The following is a 24,652-nucleotide window of genomic DNA, read 5'->3' as shown; positions in this document are numbered from 1 at the left end:
ATTGTAGCATATTGATGGATGGGCTACACTTATGTTGAGATATCGTCAGAGGGTTCTCCCCCGAGCAAGCCAGTATTCCACTCCTATTATCCCGACCGACTCGTTTGCGTGTAGTTCTCGATGGACTGTCATGCCATTGGGTTTCCTTTCTAGGCTTGCAGCGTTTCAGTCCTATTATGATGATACACAAAGGGAGGAAGAGAAACGGAAAGAAGCGGAGAAAAGAGGAGAAGTAGCAATCACAGGGGAGAATCCACCTGATTATATGTATTTGATTGGATTAGGGGATGTTAGTGATGAGCTATATCCATCCTGGGCCTATTGTGATAAGGTATGTTTTAATTCCCAATACAAATTTTAGGTTTTGAAGTGTTCTGGAACAGGCGCAAGGTTAAGTCTTGCGTTCTTGCGCCTGGTGTTTTAGGTTGGATGCAAGGTTGTCCTTGCGTCTTTGCGTCTGGTGTTTTGAGGTGTTCTGGCACAGGCGCAAGGTTCAGTCTTGCGACCTTGCGTTTCTTTAGTACTGGCGCAAGGTGTGACTTGCGTCTTTGCGCCTGGTGTTTTAGGTTTGACGCAAGGTTGTCCCTGCGTCCTTGCGCCTGTTGTTTCTGGTTGACGCAAGGTTGTCCTTGCGTCCTTGCGCCCTATAGTCTTGCGTCCTTGCGTCCTTGCTTCCATTCTTCAGGCGCAAGGTATGGTCTTGCGTCCTTGCGCCTATTACAGTTTAGCTAATATTGTGTATGTTTTTTGCAGATTTTGATCCCCGTTCACTTTTACGATGCTCAACACTTTATTTTGATTGTGTTGAACTTGGAGGAACAGAAGATATTGGTGTACGATAGTTTTCCCGGTCATGTTGATCAAGAAATTGTCAAGCTCACCAAAGATCTGGGAGATCAATTGCCTGTATACTTAAGAGCAATTGATTACTTTAACCAAAAGCAAGACTCCCAGATTGTTGACTACTTGGAAAACAAGGAGAGCATCGAGTTCATGACCGAGGCAGCACCAGTCGTGCCGGTGCAAGGTGGAAGTAATGGGGACTGTGGTGTTTGGTTCTGCATCCATATGGAGAGGGTGATCTTTGGGTGGGATGAAATCCCAAACATTGGAGATCCTAAAAAGGCCGCAGAAGACTACAGAGTGAGAATGGCCAAGACCTTCTTTCGTGCACGCTTTGATACCCAGGAACCCCCACCAAAAGAGAAAGCAAAAGTTGGTAACTGAGGTTTTATTTTGAAAACTGTAGTTAATTATGTAATTGGTGTATAAAACTGTAAATGTTGTAAACTGTGAACAGGTCCGTAACTGTATTTTTGAAGGCGCAAAGGTGTGTAATCAGACCTTGCGACCTTGCGTCCCGTAATAGCCGTAGACGCAAGGTCCTTCTTGCGGCCTTGCGCCTCGTATTTAGCAGCAGGCGCAAGGTGTTTCTTGCGTCTTTGCGCCTTTTTATTAAGCAGGCGCAAGGTGCTTCTTGCGTCCTTGCACCTATTTTTGAAACATACGCAAGGTTCATCTTGTGACCTTGCGCCACAACATTTTTATTATTCTTGTAACACTAGCTTGTGCATTCAATATTATAACATATGAAGTAACACACGAAACCACATCATAAAATACTAATTAAAAAATATTACAACAATGGAAGACATCACACCTTAATTTGTTCCTGAAAATAAACGTATTCTAGGAACTAATTACTACCTAAATTGTACGTTGGATAAAACTGAGATTGATAAGCTTGAGATGGTTCGACTGTCTCTTTCGCCTTTGAGGTTGTGTTTCTTGCCCGTTGAGAAGTTGATTCACCTGTTCGGTCATAAGCAGCTGGGCATGTTGATCGAGAATGACCTGGTTCTTTGCAATGACTACAAGTTCTTACTTTTTTTGAAGTTTCTTCACCTTTTGAAGGAATGCGTTTTTTACCTTTAGGACGTCCAGGTTGTCTTTTCTTTAGAACTGGGGGGTGTACAAGTTGCAAAATCCCGGGACCCGGATCCGACCATTCAGACCGATGGGGGAGAGGAAGAATGTGTTCGGAATACGTATTTATGTATGTTTGAGTAACCGGTGAAGTAAGACTAACTGATTTGTTGCGATGTTTGAAATACCAATCCTGTATTGAACAACGAAAAAATTCGAACAACATGCAAACGGGTAGTTTACGAGCATGTCTTGATAGAGAGTTTATAGACTCTACACTGTTGCTTGTAAGGTATGAATACCTAATATGAGTAGATTGACTTCTGGACCATCTATTGATACCATCCTCACATAGAACTTTATAAGACGCTTTCAATCTCCTTCGAAATACATCTAGATGATCATGAAAATCCGACGCACGGTACGCCTTAACCATTTTCCAAAAGTGCCAGTCGAAGAATTTCATCTTGTTGGATTTAGTTTTGATGTTCATGAATAAATGACGTGCACAATGAGCGTGAAACGCTTTCGGAAACACATTTGCAATGCCGTGTGCTATTGAAGCAGCACGATCAGAAATAAAAGTAATCTCTGACATACGATCAACCATACCATAACTCATTAAATGATCTCTTAGGTTACCAAAAAACCATGACCAAACACTGTTTGTCTCGCCTTCACCAATTCCATAAGCCAATGGCAAAATTCCATTATTGCCATCCATCGCAACAGCAACTAAATTAGTACCCAGGTACCCACCCTTTAAATGTGCAGCATCGACGATGATTATCGGGCGGACATGTTGCACAAATGATCGAATCTGCATGAAATTTTCACAGTAAATCAAATATTATTAATAAAGACCTCATACACCATACGCAAGGCGCAAGGAACACTCTTCTATCTTGCGCCAACGAAGCGCAAGTAAAGCCTTGCGTCCTTGCGTCTTTAATGCCAGGCGCAAGGTTTTTATTGCGTCCTTGCGTATTCGTTGGCGCAAGGTGACCCTTGCGCCTTTGCGTATGGTGTACATATTAAAAGGTGGTTTTTGCTAATATATATTTACTTACAACTACTCCAATGGACATGTAACACATCACAAATTTATTTTCTTTATCGGTAACCAAATTGGTGATGGTCCCCGGGTTGTGGATCTTAAGGTTATGAAGGTAAATGGGAAGCATTCTAAAGGAGTCATCACTACTGCCACGTAACATCTCTATTGCTTGACACTTGGCCCTCCATGCTTGATTGTATGATACGCTCACTCTAAACCGATTAGCTACATCATCACGTATATCTTTTGGTTTATACTCTCGATTAGCAGCCTTGAACGAATCCATAAGAATACTACCCAACACCTTTTTAGTAGCATGTTTATTGTTTCCCATAATTTGTGTGCGTGAGCAAGTGTGTACGTCATGCAACTTTTTAACCATAAAGTTTTCAGTGTGTCTTATTTTGTATGCACTACATTTCCACTCACAATTTGGCAACACACATTTAGCGGTGTACCGAGATTTGTCTGACTTTACAGGCTTTATTTGAAAGTTTTCTTCAAGGCATTTTGTAAATAGCTGGTTTAGGAATTCTTCCTTGTTCGAAAACGTTTGACGAACTTTGACCAAATCAGATACCTGATACGTGGTTGGAATTGGGGTCGTAAATTCTGGGTTTTCTTCATCTTGCTGAATGTGTAGAGTTGGCATATTCCAGAATACATCTTGTTTTTCTTCATCTTCTTCATCTTCATCTTCCTCGTCACTTGCTTCATCCGATTCACTAGACCCAACAACAGGTATAAACGGATTCTCTATTTTTTTTATTTTACACACGTTCTCGGCGCCATGGTTGAAGAAGTCAAATTCTTCTGTGTTTGGAGGTGGTATTTCAGCCTGTTTTTCTTCCAAATAGTGTGTTTCGAGGTTTGGTTCGGAATTGTGTATTTCATCCTGTTCTTTTTGCAGATGGTGAGTTTGTTTGTTTGGTTGAGACTCGAGAATCCGGAGGTTTTGTTGGAGATGGTGTGTTTGTGGATTTTGTTGGGGCTGGTGTGTTTGTGAATTTTGTCCGGGTTGAAGCATTCTAACTTTGTCGACAACATAAATATCAATAGGCTCGTTTGTGACAGCGTGTTTTAAAACTCAAAAAAATCTTCATGATCATCAGTAATATCAAAAATATGATTATTATCAATATATCTTAGCGAAACAGGTGCATTAGGTGGCAATTCAATTTTTTTGAGAATTTTCCTTAACAATACTCTTCGATTTATTGGTTTTTGTGGAGCAAGTGGTAGTTTTAATCTGGTTCTAAAACAGTCAAGAGGCAGATACATAGGTATGTTGTTAACAAATTCAAAATTACCCCCACAACATACATGAACAACAAATGCTTCATCATTACTACAGCTCATTAAGACACAAATTAGTGAAAAAAATAGATAAAAGTTGGTACCTTAACGATGCTCTAATGACTTGATCTTTTTGAAAATGAAGTGAAATAAAATGATTAATCTGGAGTTCTAGCCTCATTAAATAGACAGGTACATAATCTTATCCGTAAAGGTACAAAGAATCCAAAAAAATCTTATCCAGAAATCAGGAAAAATCCATTCTGATAAGACGCAAGGCGCAAGGACGCAAGGACGCAAGTCCTTATCCTTGCGCCTTGCGTTTACACGCAAAGGCGCAAGCCGCAAGGTCGCAAGGTCTAAAGATACTTGCGCCTTGCGCGGGCAAATTCTCAAAAAAAAAAAAAAAAAGGGGGTTCCAGCTCAGAAAAGGCCAAAAAAATGGGTATTTTGGTGATTGAAAGGGATATCTCCCTCACTTTCTCACACACAAAAGCAGTTAGAAGATATTTTCCATCTCATCTAACAACCTATTAATTCGATTAATCCGAGTTGTTCGTACAAGATCACAATGAATGTTTATGTATATGTCGTATATGTATATCACTGTATGTGTATATTTATGATATAAATGATGAAGATAGCCATTGTTGTAACGATGATGATAAAATTGAATGCTTATTTCTTGCGAGTGTTTGTTACAATATGTTGAAGGTTGAAAGGAGTTGGTTAAGGATTTGGTGAGGTATTTATGTGTCACATACCAACACACTTACAAATGTTCTATGTCTTTACATTTGATACGAAATTGCATCAATAATTTGTGATCTAATAACCTCCATCTTCATCTCCAAGCCTATGTTCGTAGATGAGCTCCGATACATTTTAAAATGCTGTATTTATTGTACTACGCAAGTTGCATCTAGATTTAAGAATCGTAGTTACGGGTGTTACTAGTTAAAAGCTCAAATAAATTTACATGATCCAATAGTGTCACCTGACAAAATTTACCCTATCAAATGGTATCACTAGTTAAAAGTCCCAGAAATTTTTCATTGTATATCGTATTTCACTGGTAGCCCGTGCTAGTGTGCTACCGATGCTTACATAATAGATCCACCCTTGGCCATGGCCCCACACGTCATGCATTTTCACATTTACCATGGGTAAATGTTACAAAACAAGCCATACCATGTTTTGGTCAAAATGAATGAGATATGATATATCATGATGCAATGTATGGTCTCAAGCTACTAAATAGAATGCTTTGTTTATTGGTGTTATATGCTCACAAGATTAAGACACTGATTAGTATAGTATGATAAAATGATTGTTCTATTAATCAACTTGCTTAGTCACATTAACTGAGTTCATCAAGTCTGCTTGTATGCATATATCTTAGGATCTAATTGAGAAGTACTATTTAAACTAGCCCTGATAAACATTGAAACATAGTGAAATCAAACAATAACACACAACCAATACAACTATTGAAACATACTACCACTTGCATCTTCGCGAATCTTGACGATGATCGCTGATGATGACTTGTACAGACGGACTCAAAAATCAATTGGAACACCAAACACAGCAGACACCGACCACCAAGAACGACCAAACAACTGTCGAAGTCCCTAAACTGCTTACACAAGAAAAAACCATCCCCAGAACTTTAAGAATCGCAACAAAAACCTCAAAGGAATCATCCACAAGTTGCCATATATGCACAATTCTCAACGGCTGAAAATCGAAGACCTGATGGTGTGAGGACCATATAATTGAATCAAATTTGTATACTCCAGATGATACCAAGTAGCGGGTACCGTATTGTAAGTTGTAACGTACATGTTCATTAACTACGAGAATAACTATTGTTTTTTTTTCGATTTCACAATATCATCTGAAGTGCTGTTTTTCAGTTAAAATAAACTTTACAATTTATTAAAACCAATAGAAATAAAGAAAAAAAATATCTTTCAGCGTTAGAAAGGTGACGCATGGAGAAACATCATAAGAAATGCCGTGGAGTGGGGAACGCTGAGCGTCTTGTCTTCGAAGGAAAATTGTGACGAACCACTCTCTATTGTCTTATATAGAACCACATTCCTCGATCACGTCCACAGTCATCTCGGTTTGAACCTCCGCTACCATTCTTCACCGTCCACACATCTGGGTTATAACCAGGCTCTGATACCATTTGTAGGATCGATTTTAGATCCACCAATATGTACAACATATAAGCTCGTGAGTTCCACAGTACTCTAAAACCAATTGGTGATAGAGGGAGGTTCCCATAAGCTTATATGTGCACATTTGTTTTTTTTTCACTTTCCGATGTGGGACACAATGAACCGATTAGCTCCAACAATATATATTAAAAGGCACATAGAGGAAACAATGATACTGCTAATCAGAGAATCAAGAACTGAAAGATGCACAGAGGAAGATCAGATGATAGTTTCGTTTACATTATCTAGGGATAATAAGTACCTGCTCGTTAGTATTGTGATTTTTGAATGAAGAATTACATCTTTGGAGTATCCAGGGCCACATTCGAGTCATTGCAATGTACAAAGGTCAGAAGCGCTCTCGCTTTATTGTTATAGCTTGCTTTGGTGGACTTAAACAGCAGGCATTCGTTACTAGTGGCAGTGAAGATTCTCAGGTATATATTGTTTTGTACAACTAACTTGTCTTGCACGGGTGGAAATTGGGCGGATTGGCAAACTAGTTTGGGTTAAATTGGATTAAAATCATGGTACCCCAGAAACAAAGGCAAATGGCGTTAATGGGTCACATATGATAGCATCAGCAAGTGACGATGGTTAAATAAGTAAATGGGGCTTAAAACAATTGCATTACAAAGGGAAACTGCCAACTGAGAATGACAATCACTACTGTAATGGAGCAACACTTTAAAAGAAGTTAATTTCTCATTCATGGGTAATTTTAGGCTGCGATTATTTTGCAGAATCCAATGGAATTCGATCGAATTGCATTCCTAATTCCATTCCATAAGATTTGATTCATCTGCGAGCATCTATCTTCTTCTTGATCTGCACTGAAGTTTCATCCCGACTTTCACCGCATACGATTTGATTCAACAAAAACTATTCACATCTACCTTCAACCAACCACGCTTAGTCCGGGAATTTTGGCTACACCATTGTCTTGCATAAGCTTCCTTGTAGTTTTCGCATCATCCCATCGTTTTGCTCCAGCATATATGTTTGAAAGAACAACATACCTAAAAAAAGATTATAAAACCATACATTTCTATTGACATCATCTAAGCCTGGCAAACGGGTTGGGTTGGGTCGACACCCAATTGAGTTTGGGTCAAAACGGGTCATGGGTCAAACGGGTCTCAAAATTCAAACGGGTCGAACAGGTTGGGTCCAAGCGGGTTGGGTTGGGTCGAGACCCATTTTTCTTATAAAATTATTTTTTTAAAAATAATTATTTTTTCTTTAAAAAATTAATTATTTTAACAAAAATAATGACTTTTTTAATTTATTTTTTAATTTTTATTATTTTTTTTAAAATTAGTTTACTTTTTTTTTTTTTTTTAATGTATAATGTTTTATAATTTTTAAACTTTTTAATTTTTCTAAGTTTCTAAGTTTTTGATTTTTTCGGTTTTTTTATTTTTTTTCTTCGTATAATGGGTTGGAAATCGGTTTCAACGGGTCTAGATGGACCTTCTAACATATTGAAGGACTAAAGATGGGTCTATATTGGACCCATTCCTTTTGATTTCTCAAAACCCAATGGACCCAATCGGTTGACCCAAAGGACCCAATTTTTAGTGTATGGGTCATTATTGCCAGGAATAAGTCATCATCATAACTAAGATAAACTTAATAAACAAAGAGCTTAGTACCGTCCACTATGTTCGGGTTCTAAATCAATAAGGCGTTTTCCAACCGCCTGAGCCACCTTATCGTTCCCATGTATCTTGCATCCACCCAACAAAGCACCCCATGCGTACACATTCGGCTCCATAGGCATAACCCTAATAACATCCAACGCATCCACAAATCTTCCAGCTCGAGAAAACATGTCAATAACACATCCATAATGTTCAACTTTCGGTTCAACACCATAATCACATTCCATACAAGACAATAGTTTCTGACCTTTGTTAATCATTCCAGCGTGACAAAAAGCACCAAGCATCGCAACAAAAGTTACATCATTTGGTGCCACTTTTTCATACTCCATCTTTTTAAACAAAATTTGAGCATCTTTAGCATGACCATGCATTCCTAACCCGATTAACATCGTATTCCAAGCAAGAATGTCTTTAAATTGCATTGAATTAAACACTTCTAATGCTTCTTCAATGTTACCACATTTAACATACATATCTATCAATGCAGTAGCAACAATTCGGTTTACTTCAATATGTTGTTCACGAATATACGAATGTAAATACAACCCTTGTTCTAAAACGCCCAACTGACCAATAGCAGACAGTACACTAACAACCGTAGCCTCGTTCACTCTTACTCCCACAACCTTCATTTCATCAAACAACGCAAGTGTTTCGTTTGACTTTCCGTTTTGCGCATAACAAGCAAGCATAGCATTCCACGAAACGACATCTCTACACGGCATGTGACGAAACATATTAACCGCACCCTCTACATCACCACATTTCACGTACCCCGCCAACATCGAATTCCAAGAAACAATATTTCTCTCAGGCATTTCATCAAACACCTTCTTCGCTTCACCAAGACTCCCAACGATCGCATACCCATTAATCATACTATTCCACGAAACCACATCCTTACACGGCATTTCATCAAACACCTTACGTGCAAGCTCCATCTTTCCAAATTTCACATACCCATCGATCATTGAGTTCCAACACACAACATCTCTATCAGGATACAAATCAAACAACCGTTTCGCAGACGTTAAACAGTTACTATTCGCGTAAAACTTAATCAACGAACTTCGTACGTAAAGATCAGATTCTAAACCACATTTTAAGACATGAGTATGAACCAAACCCTTAACTTGATTAATCATTGATGATGCAGTGCACGCTTTAATAACAAACGGAAATGTCATATGATTGGGACGTATACCATTGCGTAGCATTTGGATGTACATAAATATGGCTTGTTGATGTTGATTATGGGATGATGAAAAAGCTCTAATGAGTGAATTATAAAGTTGTAGACTTGGGTTTGGTTGGTTATGGAATATATTTTGGGTTTGGTGAGTGATGATTTGAGCATGTATCTGTTGGTATTGTTTGATGTTTTTACATTTGGTTATTAGGTATTCGAATTGTCGAATGCTGAAAAACATTGATGTTACTTACGTAGGTACTTTCAAGTAAACGTTAATACAACTTTTCAAAAAGGAAGGACCCGGGCCAGAGCAATTTGGGAAACCGGTAGAAATTTTCAAATCGTGTAACAGGTTTGTAGCATTAGCTACATTTTTAAATTCTATTTTGTTAGAATCTACGGGTTTGTTTAAACGAAACAGTGAATGATAAGTTTTAAGTATTAAGTGAATGTAAATATTAAAGTCATTTAGTTTAATGACCCGTGGAACCACAGATTCCAACTAAGAAACTTATTTCACGGGTTTGTTTAAACGAAACACTTTAATGATATGTTTTAGGTATTAAGTGAACATAAATGTTAAAGTCATTTAGTTTAATAATCCGTTGAATCACAGATTCCGACTAAGAAACTTGTCGTTGCTTTTACAAACATATTGACATACTTAACATGGTCAGAATAAATGAACTACTATTCCCCCACGACCTTCTTCAAATTTTATCACAATTACTATTTTCCTTGTCATAAAAGCCTACATTACAACATTTTAATGAGACGTGTATTTCGTATACATATGTAACGTGATTAATCCCGTAAACAGAACTCATATTTGAATTTGAATAATAATAATACAATAATAATAAAGTTTGTTCTAAAGTTGATTATTTATATTATTAATAATAATTAATAGTAATAACAAATGTCTCTTTAATTTTTTATTAAAAAAAATAAAAATACAATTATTATATGAAGGTTGTACAATATGCTTCAAAGTTTGTACATGTGTTCATGGAGTGTCTTGTAAAAGATTGTACAATTTGTTTTAAAGTTTTTACATACAGTCATGAGGATGTTTTATCATAATGTTGTACATAATGCTTCAAATATTGTACATATGGTCATGGAGGTGTTTTACCATAAGGTTGTACATAATGCTTCGAATATTGTATATATGATCATGGAAATGTTTTATCATAAAGTTGTACATAATGATTCATATATTATATAATGAACATGTTAATATTTTTATTAAATATAATTAATTAATTTAATGACATCATCATGAGGTGTTTAATTTTTTTTTTTCTTTATTTTTGAATTTTTCTTTAAACTTGGATAATCCTTAGTTATGACATCATCATTTTAGAGACTTATATGATAATATAGATATTACTGGTAGTTTGCATGTTTTTTAAGGAAAAAAACATAATTTTATTTTTTGAAAGACAGGTTGTCGACATCATCTAAAGGGGACTTAACCACATTTGAATTTAATTCGCCACGTATGCACGCACTTTCGGGTAGAAACCCGAACCGTATTACATGGATTCGAACCCTAAATCATCCCGATAGGCAGACGTGTTGGACCTGGATCCTGAATACGGTCGGTAAAACCTCCCTCGGGGCAACCCAGCTTCCCGAAAGCAGTGGCGGAACCAGGATTATTTTTCATTGGGGGCGAATTTTTTTTTAAAATCGTAGAAACATTTTTGGGCAAAATATGGAGGTATTTGAGCAAAAAAAAGGAGATTTTTAGGCAAAATTTGAAGGTTTGTGGATAAAATTTGAACGTTTTGGGGCAAAATTTGTAGATTTTTGAGCAAAATTTGTAGATTTTGGTGTAAAAAAAATCTACCCGGAGCAAAGTCGAAAAATTTAAAAATTTGTCCACTAAAATTTCAAAATCAACTGGAGGCGGGCGCCCCCTTGTCCCCACTTAAGATCGCCCCTGCCCGAAAGTAAGCCTTCCACGAGTATTTTTAAGGAAAAATCGGAAATTAAACTATGATGATCAAAAGGATCTTGATAACTTTAAGTAGTTTATTTGACAAAATTCATTGAACCATTTGCTACAAACAACTTATAACGACCCTAACCTACATTGCAAGATCCATTGATCTATAGTAGAATCTATGACTAACGTTTGTTAAAATCCCTATCCCTACTATACATTATAATAAAGTCAAAAAAGAGATACATTTTAATTTTTCCACTAATCTCAACCATTAAATCAAGAAAATTACCATCACCAACCAATTCTTTACACCCTTAATTATAACTCAATAAGTACACTATCAAAACTTTCTTTCCCATATTGCCCCTACATTAACAAAAACACGGGCAATTAAAAACATAAAGAACTCAAATTAGTCGACACCTACAATCCTTACGAACAAAACAACTGGCAAACCCTCGCTTCAATCGCATGCTTCTCAACACGCAACCTTCACAAATCAATCCAAATATTTTGATAGTAAGAACGTTTACGGGTTAGGAATTCTTCAAAAATCACTCGCAAACATCAGGATCTACTATCGTTAGGGGTCGATTTGGTTAATCAATATCGTTTATTGAATAATCTTCATTCGAAATTCACGGGTTAGTATTTTAACCGGAGACTTAAATCGTAAAAGAAATTCAACGAATTATACTTTCGTTCTTCTTTTGCAATATGATTCAACTCGCTTTTGCTAAATTTAAAGATTCCAAGGTATGTTTCTTCATTGATGATTTTAATTAGGGTTTTGAAAATATTGTCCAAGCTAATTAACATTTGCAGTACTATATTCGTAATTTTTGAATAGCGTGCGTTGTTTTGTTTAAGATGAATTTAGGTATTTTCTATTCAATGTTTCCAATCGATTTTGATTGTATGTGGTACTCGATTTTTGATGTATAATCGAATTGTATGTTATTTGTGTGACTTATGCAACCCTAATTTTTGTGAGTTATGATCATCTCTACATCTTTTTGTATGTTATTTGTGTGTATTTTGCAACTCAAATTTGAGCTAATTATGACGATTTTTGTGTTTCTTAGAGCGTTAAATTGTCTCTAGTTTATTGAACCACAGACGGTTTCATTTGTGTTGGTTGAATGTTGGTTAATAAACTAAACGAAAAACTTAAGCATGATAATTAACCAAAGAATATGTTTTGATGATGACACACACATATGCATAAGTGATGACTGACATCTTAACATAAAACACGCAAGGTCACTAATCCATACTTTATCTTGCAAACAACCAAGTCAAACATAGGTTAAAGAATGAAATTAAAAGTTCAGCTAGACACACGATCGAGGTACGGTCGACCGTATAGTCAACCGTGAAACCCCAAAATGAATTGCAACGCAGTTTTATGAAAACAAGTTGCACGGTCGCCACCACGGTCAACCGCAGTGTGACCGCAGTTTTCTCTGTTACCGTTTTTGACCAAATAAAGTTTGACTAGTTCCCGACATCTATAATTCATGAAACATTTCTCAACATGCTTAGAATAGATGCCCTCTCCATACTCAATTGATTTTTGGTCATAAAAACACTAATTGTGATTAATTACGCCTAATGATATCTTAATGACTAATTAACCAAGATTAGGCATAACACATAAGTGTTAATCAACAACTTGTGATCTTAATTCTTATCTAGATATCCTTAGTATGATCATCAAGTACCAACACATTTAAGCCAATGTCACTAGAACAATAATTGCTATTAGAAATGACTTAGTGATTAATTAAGGCTAAATGAGGAACAATGCTCTCAAGGTTAACTAGTAATGACTTGTAATCCTAAAACACACTTAGATACATTTAGGATGGTCACCAAGTCCCAACTAGAGATTACTCTTCCCTTGTGCATGTGTTGGACATTAATGTGTGCTTACACATTAATCAAGCAATATGTTATATTGCAATTAAACTTGTTAAGAGCTTGAATTATAAGTTGTGCAAGTATCTATATGATTGATCCTAGAATAACTAGTTCTTGCTATGTAAGTATTACTTGCTACTTGCCAATATGCTTAATACTCATAAACTTGTCAACTTGATTAATATGTTTGCTATGTGCTCACTAGTTAGGATTCAAGTAAATAACCTACTCCAATAAATTAAGTGTAAAATGGTTCACAATGAAATCATAGTCAATTGTCTATTTGGTCTAGTCTAAGTAACTAAGTGTGATTGCTTATTCAAGAATGACTTAACTTTAATGTCTCTACATACTTCATAATTATCTTATAGACACATCACTAAATTAATCTCTACCTAAACTCAAATAGAACATGATTTGTGATTAATTGAAACTAGGAAGTTAATGACATAGTGACTAGTCTTTAGAATTGAACCAAAGGCATTAATATGACTAACTAAGTCTTGACCAAACTGAGATTTTCCAAAATATCAATCAAGACACTTCTCCAAGAATGTTGGGTTTGCCACTTTTGGAATGATTAGTCACTTTCATGCAATAAGACTAAATCTCACACACTTAATGCATATAGGTATTGTATAGGATGTTTGATTTCTTTTACAGGTGCTAGAAGGAGTAAAGGTGCCAAAATGCGGTGTTCAAATTTGAGTCAAACGGCTATACAACGGATACTAAATTTAGACTGGAGCACGCACGGTCGCACCACGGTCGACCGTGCAGGCAACCGTGTGTCAACGGCTATTTTTTGAATCCCACTATAAAAGGCAAACATTTAAGAGCATTTGAAGCTGACCCTCTTGCATATTTCAAAGGCTTATTTCCAGAGATCATAAGGGCTCTAATTACTACTCAAATGTGAGCAAACAAGAGAAGATTCTATGATCGTAGAGATATAGAATTGGTTGTTATAAACTTACTAATCAAAATCATTAATCTTGTGAGTTTACTTAGTGTAATGTATGTCCTAGTATTGTGTTAGGATCATCATTGCAAAGTGTATAAGTCTTGTAACTTCAATTAGTAGAAGCATAGGCTAGCTTAGTGATCTACTTCCTTAAAGGGACTTAGGAAGTTGATTAATCTTATTTGAAGATTGATACTTGTCTAAGGTGAAGACAAGTTGATCTATGTTAAAGTTGATCTTTCAAAGGGATAGAAAGATTAGGTTTGTTGTCTACCAAAGAAGTTGAAGCCTTGTAAATTGAATCTCCACCGGGTTTGGAGAAAAGTGCTTAGTGAAGCAACAAATCCCGATTAGTGTAATCAGAGAGTGGATTAAGGTGGATTAGTTAACATCCACCCGAACCAATATAAATCCGTGTGTCTATGTTCTTTACATTACTTCATTTATCATTTTGAACATATACACTACACACATCAAGTTTGAGTTGAATTGGTTGATCAAAGTTAATCGAATTTGGTGATCAATCGAAAAAGTGTTAAAAACGTATCAAGTAACTATTCAACCCCCCTCTAGTTACTTACAATTTGGTTTACAAGATTGCTGCTTCTGTTGAAGATAAGGATTACTTGTGTAGGATTATTCAGTTTCCATCTCAAACAATAACATAAAGTAAGTTTTATTAATACTTAAAATATTTATGGTAGAAAACATGGAAAAGAATGTGTATTGTAATGGCTATTATAAACATATGATGATGACAATGACGTGTGACTATTTCATATGTAGTTTGAAAGTGCTTAGTGATGCTAACCAATTCTCCATTAAAACGATATTGAATAGCCACATAGTCTATGGATGTTTTTCAGATTTTTTTTGGAACTGCGAAGAATTTTTCGGAATTATTACGAACCTGATTTGTGTGATAAAGAAGGTAGGCTTAGGATATTTTGGTTATGTCACGGTAATTAACAGGAAAAAAGATTTTAAAATTTTGTGTGGGTACTTAATGTAAACTAAGGGAAGTACATGGATTATAAGGAACAAAATAATAGAAATGGAAACTAAGATTAAAAAAAAGAATATAAAATGTTTTTTTAACTTTAACACTTTCTCACTTGTTGTGAATATGTGGTGTTTCTACTGTTTAAGCATATTGTGCCATTACAGTGTATTCTCTAATCTTACTGTGGTGTGTTATGCAGTGTTGCCCGGACGCTCAACCATTGGAGATGAATGTAGTGCAGAATTTTAGTGATTTATGCTCTATATACGAGTATAAAACTGTATATGGAAGATATAATCGGTCAAGTCATGGTGTGGACAGTGAACACCAAGGATGAAACCCATGTACCAGATTTTGTGACAATATGTTAAAAAAGTGGCGGTTTTGATAAATTACATTTAAATGAGTTTTATCTCAGATGCATCAATAAGATTTATATGTTTGATCTTAAATGGGTCAATGCAGGGAAGTAGAACATCTAGCATGGAAGACGAGTACCAAACGGGTAAACAAAGAAAACTGTTGCTCATTAGATTTGGACTTGTTATTTCTTTTTTGGTTATAGAAAATTTGGTTATTTGGTTATGATAAAATTAAAAGTTTAATATACAAATGGCATATGTTTTCGGATAAATCCCTTCGTTACTAAGTTGTGATTTTCTTGCAATAACATCGGTTATAAACATTTTATTAGCGGGTTGGCTTGAGTGGCTGCACCTGCTGCCACTTTTATATTAGTGATACGGTTTAACAGAGACGTCTCCTATCTTCCCTTCTGAAGCATCCCCGCGGACATGAAAAAGAGCTTTTGGAAATGATATTTGATACTTTTTATCTTCCTGCTTGCCATTCGTTCTAATTCCTATTATATGGAGTTATTGAAATCCGTTTCTCTCAAGGTACATTACAATCATGTTTGACTCATATATGGAATTATTTTCTGGTTATAGATAACTACTGGAAGATTGTTTTAAGAAAAGTTCCTTCTAATCACTTAGGTATATACATCACTCATATATATCTAGGATTCTAATGACTTTGGTTGGTGTTCATTGTATATTATGCTGACATATAATCAATAATAACTATTGGTTGATTATATTTTACATGTTAATAGGGAAAAAGTAGCCTTAAAGGGAATGGGTATAAAGGAAATCTTAATAGGCTAAATGGATTGAATTATGTCTATTTTAGAATGGGTTTGGAATAATTGCAACACTAGGCTATATGCCCTTCTGTGACATCATTTAGACTTATTACAGAAGTATTTTTGGAGTAACTATGCGAAGCATCATATTGATGATTAAATAACTTATGTATGAGCTATTTAATGTTATCTCTGACTTCTAATACATGTACAGGTTGAGTGTCTTCACAAGTACATATTTATTGCATAAAAACGTCTTTATTAGTAGTTTTATTGTTAGCATAGATGAATATTACAAAATCCTTTTGTATTTTAGTTTTGTTAAACCAAGTATGTGATGTTTTATGAAGCTGCACAATTCAAGGAATTCAAGAGCATATGTTCCTACTGTCCAAGGATCCAATAATTAAAATTCTCAGGTACGAAACAAGGTTAAGATTTTTTATTTTATCACTAAAGGTGGCAACATGGATGGATCAGGTAAGGTGTGTAGTTTTTTTTTCCAGTTTAGTTGGTGCAAACACGTTGCAACATTAAATTTTAGAACTAATGGATGAGTGTGTCAAATATAAATTCAAATTTTACTTTATTAGTTCAATTGCAAGTCTTTTTGGAATTTTCTGTATAAAATGTACACTAAGTAGCCCCACCTTACATGGGGTGAGTGTTTTTTGATGCACAAAATCCTTAATACCTTTTTGGCAGACATCACGAATGAAGCATATAGTCATAAAGTATGCAGAAGCAATTCAAAAGGATTATTGACACATGTAAGTGTAGTTTGCTCTTCAAACTTGAACAGGTCTTAGGAAGGATTTTGAAAGATGCTATAATACGCGGAAGTGAAACTACAGTTTATACCATTGAGGTAAGGTAATATTGTGTTCCTGTTCTAACAATTGAGGTCGATAGAGTTTTTAATCTGGTGGTGGCAAAACGGGTGTATTGAACATGGTCGGGATTAGATCATTTATTAATAAACGGGTCAATTTTGAATGAAAAAAGTATCTTTCAAATAAATCATCATTAAAATTAAATGGTTTTGTGCATGTATTTGGGTATAACATATGCTCATGGGCATAGTACTTTAGTATATTTGAGAGATGTTTTAAGCAACCTGAGTCTCTTAAGTTTGTAAGATGGGTGAAGTTGGTGGCGTAGTAGAAGTGGGACCAGTTTTTTACTGAGAAACAAGTGACATGATGGTGCATCCTCTCAAGTACCCGGTGGAGGCAAACCACGACAAGGGTTAGGTGAACTCCCTCCCTGACTGTCCAAATTTTTAAGGAATGGGTGGTAACATAGTGGGTAGAGACTGGTTGTTATCATTTATGTAATGCTATTTTAATTTTCATATATGCAGATAAAAATGTGTTCTTAAGATTTTGGAAGAGTTTAAGAGATGCTACTCTATCATGTTATTGACTTATGGGATGTAGTTTGTCATCCTAAACATAAGGTAATGCATAACCAGTAGCTTATCATCACTTCAAAAAGCTTAACATGTACTGTAAACATAAGTTATTCAGGTTAAATCCAATTTTTTTTTTTATTTTATCTTATCACTTATAAAGATGATTAACTGTAAATGAAATGATCTGATAGTCGATTGGTTTATAAAATTAGGTATCTATGTGTTAAGTGTGCAGATTGGTTGAACATTTACTATTGATCATCCTGATTTTACAGTGCTCGAGGTGTGATATCGGCTAAAAAGTCATGTTTTTACCCCCGATATTGAGTCCTAAAAGCATAAAGTTCAAAACTTTGTCAGCAAAATAATCGCTTTTTCAGTTAAATTTGTAGATAAAGTAATTACGAAGATGATGCAAAAAAGAATCAAGAGAAACAGAGCTAAAACGAATATTCTAGAGCGAAAACGGTGAAAGACAAGAAATCAAGTCACGATCCAGTTAATCAAGGCTGACCAGGCATAAAAAAGGGTTGCCATACGGCTTGCCAGTATGGGAAAAGGCTTGTCAAATGGTCCAACAAACGACCTCGAGAAACGGTTTGCCTGGCAAACGGCTTGCCAAATACGGCTTGCCAAACGGCTTGCCAGCCGTTTGCAGGCAATTTTCTAGTCTATTTAAAGGGCTTTTTGTCATCCAATTTCCACACACCTCTCTTCACTCTCTCACTGTAATACTGCGATGCCCCGTACAAAACTATCGTGTACGAATCATCAACATCAGGATCATTACAAGGTTAAGTACTATATGCTGTAATAAAAGAAGTTGCATTCACGATAAAAAGATGACGTCATAACCGACGTCAATTGTTTTACACCAATAGTATACTTCTACAAATAGCAAGCATGAATAAATGTATGTGACCCTTAGGTCATTACAAAATATAGTTTCAAATGTATTAAAGTTTGAATGCAAGATAAACAGTTCATGCGGTGATAACACTAGAGCAGCGGGTGTCTACGGCAAGACTAGCACGACAGCGGAAGCAAATAACCTTAAGCACCTGAGAAAAACATGCTTAAAAACATCAACACAAAGGTTGGTGAGCTATAGTTTAAGTATAACAGTATGTAAGGTAGGCCACGAGATTTCAGTGCTACAAAGAGCGTTTCAAAACAGTATGATAAAGTATATGTTAACCGTAGGCACTTGGTAACTAACTTAACGTTTATACCCCCTGAAAGTACACTTGGAAAGTGCGTATGTTTACGAAGTATTAAACACTCGTTAAATGCTAGCGCTACTAGCCCGAGTGAGGATGTCAAACCCTATGGATCCATATCTAAGATTCGCGTTCACCGGTTCAAAAACCAATGACTAAACGTTACCGAGCTAAAGGGAATGTTTATGCCGTTGTATAACCCACACATATAAAGTTTAAGTACTCGTGCCTAGTATGTAAAATGTAAAATGCGCATGTATTATCAGTTCCCAAAATAGTTAAAGTAAAAAGAGAATGCAATAACTCACAATGATAAAGTAGAGGTAAAGTATGACTCGAGAAATAAGCAAGTGTGTAGGTTCGGGAAGTCCTCAACCTAAGTCAAATAGTACTAAGTCAGTAAATCATCCGAATAGGTTTAAAAGTATGTAAATAAGGTCTTAAGGGTCATCATCATTTATCATTAAACAAAAGGTGTAAAGTAAGTTTCGTTTATGAAAGTAGTTTAAAAAAGGCTGACTTTGGTCAGTCACCACAGCCCCAATACCTACTGAAATAAGGTGAGACCAGTGGCCATGGCTCCATCTATGAGTCCTTTAAGTGTGGTAAAAATTACAGAAGCAAACTCATCTTCGTTTGACCGTGGCGACGGTCTAAGTGCGAGTAGGTCAGAATATTCAGCACAACGTTAAATGGACATAGTGACGATCGGAGCGCCATAAATCCTAAACCGAAACTCGGATTAAGACGAGTCCTATATGAAAAGTTATCTACTCGAACAGATATATCTGAAAATCATAATTACAGTAGCCCAAATCATACAGGTCAGACACAGAAACAGTAAAACAGTAGGGTCAGTAGGTTCTGGTGGTTCTTGGTGCTCGATGCTTATCATGGTTCTCATCCTTGATGCATATAGCTTCAAGTGTACAACTCATTGATGTGTTTGCATACTTTTCACCAAGGTTTGACCATCATAACCCAAGTGTAAGTCTAAGACATGAAGCACAACTCACTTAAGTGTTGCAAGTGTTTTGATGAACCAAAGTTACATCAAGGTCTTAGATTCAACACATACATGAAATGTAAAAGTAATGTAGATCTTCAAACTTGAAAATAAACTAACTAATCAAGATCTTAAGATGTAGAACATAGTTCTTAGTTTGATCTTGAAGATCCAAGACTCAAAAGTCTAGATCTAACATAAGTGTACAAAGTTATAATTAAAGAAAGCTTACTTACATGTTCTTGAACTTTTAAAGTTAACTTTAGTTCAAGATTAATGAGATCAAAGTTAACTAGTAACATTTGACCAATATCAACCAACAAAAATGAATTTAAAGTGCATAATATGAAGTAATAAACTAAGTAAACAAGTTAATAAGTTCATGGGTTTCATACTTTAAAGATTCAAGCCTAAGTCTTGATCTTTAGAAAGTAAACTTTAAAGTTTACTTCATGAACTTCAAGTATGATTTACAACCATGAACTTACAATCTTTGAAACAACATATGTAGAACATAAACTAGTAAGTTTAGTTCTTGTGTGTTCTTGTAATTACAAGATAAAATGAAGAATGAAACTAAAGAGTTTGATTCTTGTAACTAGTAAAGAAAATAATAACAACAAAGTTCATGTAACTAAGTAACAACAACAACTAACAAGTATCAAGTAATTATACAACATCAAAGAACAAAGATGATGATGATATTGTAGCTAAAGGCTACGGTTTAAGCAAGAAAAGAAGGGAAAGAAAAGCTCAAGTTGCTTACAAGAATGTAGAGAAATGCTTGAGAGAAAAGAGAGAAAAATGAAAGCAAGTTGAAGTGTGTGTTTTGAATGAGAGAAGTATGAATGAAGTAGTGAAAAAAAGAAAAGAAACAAAACCCTCTTGTGCACCATCTAGGCCACGGCTGATAATGCTAAAAACGAACATATATTTCATAGCATTATTCCTCAAGAAAGACAAGCTTTTAGTTGCAATTGTTCTATTTACAAGTGATATTCGTTTAAATAATAAAAGGTGAAGACAAAAGACAGATTCGACGAATTGAAGACGCAAACGACCAAAAAGCTCAAAAGTACAAAATACAATCAAAGAGGTTCCAATTATTGATAAGAAACGTCTCGAAATTACAAGAGTACAAGATTCAAAACGCAAAGTACAAGATATTAAATTGTACGCAAAGACGTTCGAAAATCCGGAACCGGGATCGGAGTCAACTCTCAACGCTCGACGCAACGGACTAAAAATTACAAGTCAACTATGCACATAAATATAATATAATATTTAAATAATTCTTATAATTATTTAATATATTATATTATTTATAAAACCGTCGGCAGAAGAAAACAACCAAAAATGAGCCTCCCCAGCTGGCCATGCGATCGCATGGCCTGGAAGGCATAAATCCATGCGATCGCATGAGCCCCAGTTCCAGCCCACATGCCTATAAAAATCGAGCTTTGGTGAACCAAAATATCAATCTATCTTTCTCTTCTCTCCATATATACGTAAAATATATATTTATAATTTATATTTTAATTTTAATTTTAATTATAATTCTAATAATAAGGGTATGTTAGCGAATATTGTAAGGGTGTAAGTCGAAATTCTGTTCGTGTAACGCTACGCTATTTTTAATCATTGTAAGTTATGTTCAACCTTTTTACATTAATGTCTCGTAGCTAAGTTATTATTATGCTTATTTAATCCGAAGTAATCATGATGTTGGGCTAATCACTAAAATTGAGTAATTGGGCTTTGTACCATAATTGGGGTTTGCACAAAAGAACGACACTTGTGGAAATTAGACTATGGGCTATTAATGGGCTTTATATTTATTTAACTAAATGATAGTTTGTTAATGTTAATATAAAGATTTACAATTGGGCGTTCCTATAAATTACTATATACACTCGATCGGACACGATGGGCGGGGTATTTATATGTACGAATAATCGTTCATTTAACCGGACACGGGAATGGATTAATAGCCACTAGAATAATTAAAACAGGGGTGAAATTATGTATAAGGACACTTGGTATAATTGATAACAAAATATTAAAACCTTGGGTTACACTCAGTCGACATCCTGGTGTAATTATTAAACAAAGTATTAAAATCTTGTTACAGTTTAAGTTCCCAATTAGTTGGAATATTTAACTTCGGGTATAAGGATAATTTGACGAGGACACTCGCACTTTATATTTATGACTGATGGACTGTTATGGACAAAAACCAGACGGACATATTAAATAATCCAGGACAAAGGACAATTAACCCATGGGCATAAAACTAAAATCAACACGTCAAACATCATGATTACGGAAGTTTAAATAAGCATAATTCTTTTATTTCATAATTAATTTCCTTTATTTTATATTTAATTGCACTTCTAATTATCGCATTTTTATTGTTATTGTATTGCACTTTTATTATTCGCAATTTCATTATCGTTATTTACTTTATGCTTTAATTTAAGTCTTGTATTTATTTTTAATATTTTACATTTGGTTTTAACTGCGACTAAAGTTTTAAAATCGACAAACCGGTCATTAAACGGTAAAAAACCCCCTTTATAATAATAATATTACTTATATATATATATATTTGTATTTTTATAAAAGTAAACTAATATAGCATTAAGCTTTGTTTAAAGATCTCCCTGTGGAACGAACCGGACTTACTAAAAACTACACTACTTTACGATTAGGTACACTGCCTATAAGTGTTGTAGCAAGGTTTAAGTATATCCATTCTCTAAATAAATAAATATCTTGTGTAAAATTGTATCGTATTTAATAGTATTTCCTGCTAAAATTTAATAACTATTTTGTACACACCTCTACAAACATCAAGTATTTTTGGCGCCGCTGCCGGGGACACTCTTAAACGCCGGAAGCGCAACGCTAATATAAAAAAAAAAAAAGATTTTTATTTTTAGTACGCTTTTGTAAAAATACGTTTTAAATATTCGAAAATATAAAAAGAAAAACAAAAATATAAATATTTTTAGGAGTTTGATAAATATTTAAGTTTTATAAAGTTTATTTATTTCTATTTTTTTTAGTTTGTAAAAATATAAGTTTTATTTAATTAATAAATATATTTTATACAGCAAAAACAGAAAAAAAAAAATATAATTAATTCGGCCCGAACACTGTAGCAGCCCAGCTCTTGGCCCGAAACCCTAGCCCATGCGATCGCATGGATGGGCAACTGAGGACTCATGCGATCGCATGAGCCCTGCTGACACGCCAACTGTAGCCCTGAATCAGCATTAATTACGGGTATTATTTATTATTATAATTATAAAACCCTATTTAGTTTTATATTTAATATTAATTAAGTTTAGTTTTATTATTTAATTTAGTTTATTTAGTTTAATTAAATTTTAAAATTAATATTTTTATAAATTAAATAATATAAAAATAATATTTTTATAAAAATTATACTTTTTACAATTTTTAGTATATTTTTATATTTTGTACTCTTTTAGCGTAATTTTTGTATTTTTCGCTCGTATTTAGTTTTAAGTCATAGTTTTTGCCATATTTATTTTTATTTCTAGATTTTTAGGATTTGCCGTAAAATCCCTTAAGTGCTTTTTCTTTAGACTAAGATTTAGGTACTCTAGAATTTTGCGACGCCTTTTTAAGTTTTAGTTTCTTTTTAAGATATTTCCATTTGGGATTTAGTTTTTCCTGTAAGCTTTAATATTTTTAGACGACTTTTACCTATGTATCAATTATCATTCCAATTAGTAATTTCAATTTGCGATTATAATTTTAAGTTAGTTGTAGTAATAAGGTTAGGTTAGTCAAGTATTTTTAAGTTTTATAAGTTTCTTTTATTTTTCCGTCACCTTTTATTTTTCAACTATTTTTCTTTTTCGACCTTTTTCGACGAACTCTTTTTCTTTCTTATTTCTCGCTATTCTAGTTTTAGGACATAGATTTTTATTCTACTTCTTATCTAAATTTCTTAAAATTACGAAAATTTATTTTGAGTGGTTAAATTGATAGACATCAAAATTTTCTGGTTCGTAGTAATAGTTGGATTTGTACGTGGACCGGGTTATTGGAGCCAATCAGTCCTCAATTATATTGAGACCAAACGAACCCTGCCCCTCTGCTGCATCTTTTGGCTATTCGAAACGTGGGCAAAATCAGAAAAGTCTATTAATTGGATAACTTATTATAATTTTTCTTTCCTTTTTAAAACTAATAGGATATTCAGTGAATGCACCGAGCAAGACGTTCACCACCTTTTGTACGTTCACCACCTGTAACTAGATCAAGACATTTAGCAAATATTACCACCGTTGATTTTTCTTTAGAAACGTCATCCAGTCGACCAAGTACTTCAGTTCAAATTTCCAATAATCCATTTTTTGAACCCGACCTCACAATTGAGAATCCGGAGAATATTCAGGAACGATTCGTAGATCCCGAACCACTAAACTTCCCCCGGAACCACCAATCATTCAAACAGAGATTGTTGAGGAACGAACCATTAAATCAGAATCCTCTAGTGATTCCGATTCAACAAATTCAATTATGGAGAATCTGGAACCTTTAAGTATGGAAGACCGAATGAGAGCTAAACACACTGGCCAAGGTCACACAATTACTCATCCAGACATTAATGCGCCAGA

At 34.8% G+C, this 24,652-nt stretch overlaps 1 protein-coding gene and 1 long non-coding RNA gene across 3 annotated transcripts; one reads left to right on the top strand and one right to left on the bottom strand.

The window, feature by feature from the left end:
- Positions 1 to 6,708: 6,708 nt before the first annotated feature.
- LOC139850258 (pentatricopeptide repeat-containing protein At3g29230-like) lies at positions 6,709 to 9,654 on the bottom strand. The gene is made up of 2 exons (XM_071839842.1): positions 8,163 to 9,654; positions 6,709 to 7,526 (listed from the first exon to the last, which is right to left on the bottom strand). Exons 1-2 carry the CDS (start codon positions 9,602 to 9,604, stop codon positions 7,406 to 7,408), a joined length of 1,563 nt encoding a protein of 520 aa, XP_071695943.1. The 5' UTR covers positions 9,605 to 9,654; the 3' UTR covers positions 6,709 to 7,405.
- A 6,291-nt stretch (positions 9,655 to 15,945) lies between these two features.
- Positions 15,946 to 18,050, top strand: LOC139848074 (uncharacterized). Of its 2 annotated transcripts, XR_011759828.1 has the most exons (4): positions 15,946 to 16,109; positions 16,708 to 16,776; positions 17,063 to 17,610; positions 17,721 to 18,050. It is a non-coding gene; the product is annotated as an uncharacterized lncRNA (long non-coding RNA). The 2 variants fall into 2 exon arrangements; XR_011759827.1 differs by having other exon boundaries at positions 16,708 to 17,610.
- The last annotated feature ends 6,602 nt before the right edge of the window (positions 18,051 to 24,652 follow it).

The sequence above is a fragment of the Rutidosis leptorrhynchoides genome, chromosome 5 (genome assembly GCF_046630445.1).
Source record: "Rutidosis leptorrhynchoides isolate AG116_Rl617_1_P2 chromosome 5, CSIRO_AGI_Rlap_v1, whole genome shotgun sequence".
Classification (NCBI taxonomy): domain Eukaryota; kingdom Viridiplantae; phylum Streptophyta; class Magnoliopsida; order Asterales; family Asteraceae; genus Rutidosis; species Rutidosis leptorrhynchoides.
This window is presented reverse-complemented; position numbering and strand designations above follow the sequence as displayed.

Bases quoted from the DNA above. Each gene is read 5' to 3' on its own strand.
- LOC139850258 (XM_071839842.1), bottom strand. From the start codon at position 9,604: ATGTTTTTCAGCATTCGACAATTCGAATACCTAATAACCAAATGTAAA. The intron at 7,527-8,162 runs GTACTAAGCTCT...ATCTTTTTTTAG, and splicing joins GAACCCGAACATAGTGGACG to GTATGTTGTTCTTTCAAACA.